This window comes from Vombatus ursinus, unplaced genomic scaffold (genome assembly GCF_900497805.2).
Source record: "Vombatus ursinus unplaced genomic scaffold, bare-nosed wombat genome assembly UNPS02014868.1, whole genome shotgun sequence".
Taxonomy (NCBI): Eukaryota; Metazoa; Chordata; class Mammalia; order Diprotodontia; family Vombatidae; genus Vombatus; species Vombatus ursinus.
Genome location: NW_020954646.1, coordinates 710,832 through 717,158, shown reverse-complemented (window position 1 = coordinate 717,158; position 6,327 = coordinate 710,832). Strand labels below are relative to the sequence as shown.

The following is a 6,327-nucleotide window of genomic DNA, read 5'->3' as shown; positions in this document are numbered from 1 at the left end:
ATAAACAATAATTAAAATTATAAATAAATTAATATTAATTACCCAGAAACTATGTCTCTCAGGGTTTTATTTTTCATTCATCTCATGTCCCTGATCAATAATTAAAAGCCTCACTCTGTTGCAGGACTATTTTTATAAGGCTAATTATTTGAATATTTCATGAACTATTACTTAAAATAAAAAAGGTTAAAGGAATAGCATCCAACCACTAATACCAACTTCCTTGCTTTATAGACCACATTCAAGAGTGAAAATGTTTCTGTAAAGATGACAAGAAAACATTTTCCATAGGATCTGCTAGATGGGATTGAAGAGGCAGTGCTCAAAAATAATATCAACTTTTATATTTCCATAGGTCACTCTACCTTTGATGACAGTTCTTCTCACCAAGATACTATCATGAAATCTAAAGACATAATTCTAGGCATTCTCTTGTTCTCCCAGACAGGAATTGGAATTTTGGGGAATTCCTTCCTTATTTGTCTCTTCATCTTTGTGTTTCTCAGTGGACATAGGATGAGACCTATAGACACTATTGTCACTCAGTTGGCCTTGGTCAACTGCTTGGTGCTTCTCTCAAAGGGCATCCCTCAGACAATGACAGCTTTGGGTCTGATGAATTTCCTAGATGAAATTGGCTGTAAAATTATTTTCTACTTTCACAAAGTAGCTCGGGACCTTTCACTCAGCATGACCTGCTTCCTGAGTGGCTTTCAGGCCATCACCATCAGCCCCAACAACTCCAATTGGGTAGAGCTTAAAACCAGAGCCCAAAAATACCTCATTCCTTCTAGTCTCTTCTGTTGGATTGTTCATCTGCTTTTTTCCAGCTATATTCCTTGGGGAATTAATGGACCAAAGCAAAACAGAAACATCACTGAGATACAGCATCATGGATATTGTTCTCATAAAATTCCTTCTGGATTTCATGCCTCATTAGTTGCAACCTTTCTCTCTTTTCTTGATGCTATGTATTTGGGACTCATGGTCTCTGCCAGTGGCCACATGGTAATTCTTCTGTATAGGCATCAAAAGCAAATCAAGCAAATTCACATTACCTGCCTCTCCCCTAGAACCTCCCCTGAATCCAGGGCCACCAAAACTATCCTACTCCTAGTGAGCACCTTTATTTCCTCTTACTTACTCAATTGCATCTTGGCAGTGTATATGTCGGTTATAAAGTCCCCACTCTGGTTGATGCATACCTCTGCTTTCCTTGGTTCATGTTTCCCAGCTATCAGCCCCTATGTGCTGATCAGCAGTGACTCACAAGTTCCCAGGTACTTCTATGCTCTTTGGGGGAGGAAAACCCCACATTTTGACCCTGACAACAGATTAATATACTCTACACAGGATGACTTTCTGAAAGCTTCAGTTAGAGAAAAGCAATCACCATATCAAATGACATCTGAATCACACTGTAAATATTAAACTAACCTCCCATTTCATTGAAGCAGGGGGTGGCTTAGGAATAGTAATAGTAGAGCCAGAGAGTGATCTCAAGCTTATGATTCTTATGACTTTTATTCTGAATTGGGCATGGAACTAAAAAAAGAACTAGAAAAAGAACCTATCAGAATGGCTAATATGACCAAAAAAAGGAAAATGTTGGGTGTTGGAGGGAATGTAGGAAAACTGGGACACTAATGCACTGTTAGTGGAGTTGTGAACTAATCCAGCCATTCTGGAGAGCAGTTTGGAACTATGCCCAAAGGGCTGTAAAACTGCAATAGCACTGCTAAGTCTATATACCAAAGGCATCTAAAAAAAGAGAAAAGAGCCTATTTGTACAAAAATATTTGTAGTAGCTCTTTTTGTGGTGGGTAAGAATTGGAAATCAAAGGGATATTCATCAATTGCAGAATGGCTAAAGAATCTGTGGTATATGATTGTAATGGAATATTCTTGTGCCATAAGAAATGACAACTAGGATGATTTCAGAAAAACCTGGAAAGAGTTATATGAGCTGATGTATAATGAAGTGAACAGAACCAGGACAGCGTTGTACATGATAACAGCAATATTGTTCAATGAAGATCTGTGAATGACTGGGCTCTTCTCAGCCATACAACAATCTAAGACAATCCCAAAGGACTGATGATATAGCATACTATCCGCCTCCAGAGAAAGAATTGATATTGATTGATTACAGACTGAAGCATGCTTTTTTTCACTTTTTCCTCTTTTATTCAACTCTTCTTGTACAAAATGACTAATATGGAAATATTTTGCATAATTTACCTAATTGTACATGTATAACCTATTGATTACTTACTGTCTGGGGGTGGGGAAAGAAGGGAGTGATAGAATTTGGAATTCAAAATTTTAAATAAAAATGTTTTTAAATTTTTTTAGGGAAATTAAAGAAGAAAAAACTTTTGAAACATAATTTCCAGCAGGAAAACATTTTGAAGGGCTCAAACTTGAAGAGTTGATATCCTGAGGCTGATAGATGTCTGCATTTTTTCTTCAACCAAAATAATAATAAACAAAGTATGATGATATAAGAGATAAGAGTATCAGAAATGTATGGAACTGGAAACTAAAGAGAAACTAAATATGCGATTCATGAATAATCTTTTAAGGTGGATATCCAAACTATGAGGAGAGTGAGTTTCAGCTGAAAGTTTATAGTAGGGATTTTCAGGGTGTATTTCACAAGGATTGTCTTAAAGGGTAGATTCTTTTATGAATATATATAGAAATGAAGCCAATCTTCCCTATCACACTTTTCCTAATAGAGTGAGGGTTTTGCATTCCTTTATTGTTTTAGGATAAGGGGAAGGCAAGATTTAAAATTTGAAAACTGGTCTCTGAGCTCAAAGCTGCCTCCTACACTAAAATTTAAGGGAGGCCTAATGCTCACAGATATTTTGATAGTGGCTTGATAGAATTTTAAAAAGGTAAAAAGAAACACATAATTCTGAGGTTTATCAGTTTATTAGCAGGTTATGAACCTGTTAACAAAGTGAGTCAAATGTCTACCTCATTTAGGTTGATGACACAGAGGAGAAGGTACAGCTCCTTTTCATAAGCAGAGAGCAAAGAACAGAAACAGGTATATGAGGAAATTAATGCAATTGGTTAAAGAGCTGGCAGCATTATGATGGTCAGGAAGACATGAGTGGTTGGAAATTAAAAGTAAGGGGCTAGTAAGAACATCCTCCTTACATCCCATGACTAGGAAATGTTGACTTCCTGTAAGAGTCATATTTACTATTGGGAAAAGTCACCATAAAGCAAAGTCCCACCTCATTTACAGATCATCATAACCAGCCTTCACAATTTAATGAGATGAGACACATTCCTGTTAAAGGCAACAACCCAATAGGGAAACTGAATCAAGAGGATCCTACCTTAGGCCACTCCAAGGTCATCCTCTCAACCTTTCCTAGGCGCAGACATCCACCTGCAGCAGTTCTCAGATTGGATTCCCTTTCAGCAAATAACAACATTTTCCTCAAATGGCTGATTTCTGACTTAATGATCATTCAGACAATTATACCTGAATTCAAAACTCAGAACAACTCAGATTACAGTCCCATAACATTTCACCATAAATACAAAGTTTCATTAATCATAGCTTAGGGCCAGATACAGTTATTATTACTCTTATCTTGCTGCAATAAGCTAGGTAGCCATAAATGTTTACCAGGCCTCACAGAGAAAGGAAATTTTACTGCACATCCTTTTCTTCTTTTTCTTCTTCTTCCTCCCCAGTTTAAACTTATCCTGGTGTAAAAGTCAAGCATTAGAAATCAAGAAAGTGATTACATTTTGAAATTTCCACAAAGATAGTGAATAAATGATGGTTCACTAAAGAAAAAGAAAAGAAAAGAAAAGAAAAGAAAAATGCTGGCTAATTACTGCAAATCTCCAGACTAACAGATATCCACCTCTTATGCTATTGTATATCAACCCCTCAGGCAAAATTAAATCTCTAAGACTGGAGTCTATTAAGGCAAAATTAGTTCAAGATGTAATTTCAATATATATTATTCCAGATATAACTTATAAATTACATATAAATTATAAATTATTGCTATACTATAAACAAACTTTTAAATCCTCCTCTCTTTGTCAAAGACTGTTTGTAATGGAAAAGAGGATCCCATTTTCTCAGTAAGCCAATCCACAAGTTCTTTCACATTGCTGATAAGATTTTATGATATCACCCAAGCAGATGGTCTCAGGAAACCTGGCAGATTTATGAATAAGGAGATTTTACAGGGGGGAGGAGATAGGAATCAGCCTCTTTCCCCTTATCTTATTGCTGCCACCAATTGTGTCAATAGAATTTAATAAAAATTTAATAAAGAGTAAACAGGTGCAGAATTTCAATTAGATGTAGCCGTCCAATAAAACTTATTTACTTTTTAGTTGTTCACTCACGTACACAAACTTTCTTCTTTTTGTGAAGCAGGAAAGAGTTAGTAATAGGCAGATACTTTCTAACTGCCAAAGCTATTTAAAATACAAGCTGTACCTTATTTTTTTCTTCACTTTGAAATTTCTCTGATATTATGTTCAAATTAGCATCTTTCTAATCTACAAAATACTCTCTTAGATGTAAAACAATAAATCTGTCACTCTCCAGAGTGATAAAAGGTCCATGCAACATTCACATTTATGTTCTTAATTTCCTTAAAACAAATTCTAAGGAATTTTAACCCAAAACTCACTAGAATAGTTCAGCATTAAAAAAGCCATTTAAATTATAATTTAGAAACTAACAGCAAAATTTACATTTCAGTCACAAACTCGGTTTCTAATTAGTACATCTAGTACATTTCTAAAAGTTAGGGGAAAGATTCCATCCCTCTTCTCTGTGTTTCTTGTCTGTCTTCTAACTTGGCTATATTTAAATGACAGAGAGATATGCTTTTTCTAGGAAAAAATTCCTTTTTACTGTTGCTCTTTGGGCTGATAAGGCCCAAGGGAAAAGTTAGTTTGACTTTCAACCATAAATAATATGACAAGAGAGACATAATTAATCATTTACTGGCAAAATCTTCCTCCTTATCCCTGACTAGAGATTCAAGAGGGTGAAAGCCCTGTGAATTTGTTGAGTTATTTGAAAATTCCATCCTTCTAGGCTCTCTGCCAAAGCATATACAGATACAGAAGCACAGACTAATAAACACAGAGCTGACAGGTAGGTTGCTATTTCAGTATGGTTACTAAATGTCTCCAAAGACCATGCTATAAACAGAGAGAACTACAGACATAAATACATAAAGTTCCTAAGAAATTAATATACATATATATGTACATATATATATATATACTCCTTTGTTGGGCTAATTATGAGACTTTTGTCTGTATATTTTAATTAACCTTTCCCCCAATTTCTCTCAAAGGAAGCTAAGAATTCTCTAGGAAGAAAGAGACATCTTCCCCTGGTTAATCCAGGGTCTCTCCTTGGAGAACAAAAATCCCCCAAGGTTTTAAATTCAAGGTTGTAAACCTTCCCCTGGGTAGACCTAGGGGCTGTCTTTCAGGAAGCAAAAGAATTCTCCAAAGTTTTAAAACAAGGCTCTAAATTCTTCAAGGCTTTAAAAACCAAGACCTTAGACCTTCCCCTAGTTAGGCCTCTCCTTAGGAAACCAAAAATGTTCTTCAAGGTTTTAGAAATACCCAAAGGAATTTGGGGAGGGGGGCATTGCCAATTATTTCTAAATTATCAAACTAAACACAAATAGCACCCCAAGACAGACATACAGCAAAGGGTTATAGCTTTTCCCAACAGAGACCCTATCTTAAGCTCAGAGTAAAAATTATGGAATTTGAGGTTAAAGGGAGAGCCAGACCTTCCCTAACAGTTCTCCAAAAGAAGCCCACTCCAACCCATCTAGGTGAAAAAAATCTCACCAAGGAGTGCTCGATTGGAAGGTTGCAAAGGGTGGGGGGTTGGTTCAGGACTAGCCTCTCTTCCCTCATCTCATTGCAATCACCAATTGTCTCAATAGAATTTATAAAGATAAGATGAGGCCCAGAATTTTAAGCTATATCTGTTCATTAGCAGGGCATGAACATGTTGACAAAGTGGGTCACATTTGCTACCTCAATTAAGCCAATGACCCAGAGGAGGAGGCACAGCTTATTTTTATAAGCATAGAACAAAGAACAGAACTGGGAAGGGAAGGCAAATAATGCAATTAATTACAGAGTTGGCAGTATCATAGGGGTGAGGTTGACCCGATCAGTTGGAGATTGGGAAGTGGGGGAGGATTCTGGGAAGATTGTGGAGTAAGCCAGAAAATTCCAAGCTCTCAAGATTTTTCCCTACAAAATAAAAGATAAAATGGCACCTCAGGGCAAACAGAG

At 36.4% G+C, this 6,327-nt stretch overlaps 1 protein-coding gene across 1 annotated transcript; it reads left to right on the top strand.

The window, feature by feature from the left end:
- The first annotated feature begins 399 nt into the window (after positions 1–399).
- LOC114028054 (vomeronasal type-1 receptor 4-like) lies at positions 400–3,741 on the top strand. The gene is made up of 2 exons (XM_027842241.1): positions 400–1,374; positions 3,721–3,741. The coding sequence occupies exons 1-2, from the start codon at positions 400–402 to the stop codon at positions 3,739–3,741; spliced, it is 996 nt and encodes a 331-aa protein (XP_027698042.1).
- The last annotated feature ends 2,586 nt before the right edge of the window (positions 3,742–6,327 follow it).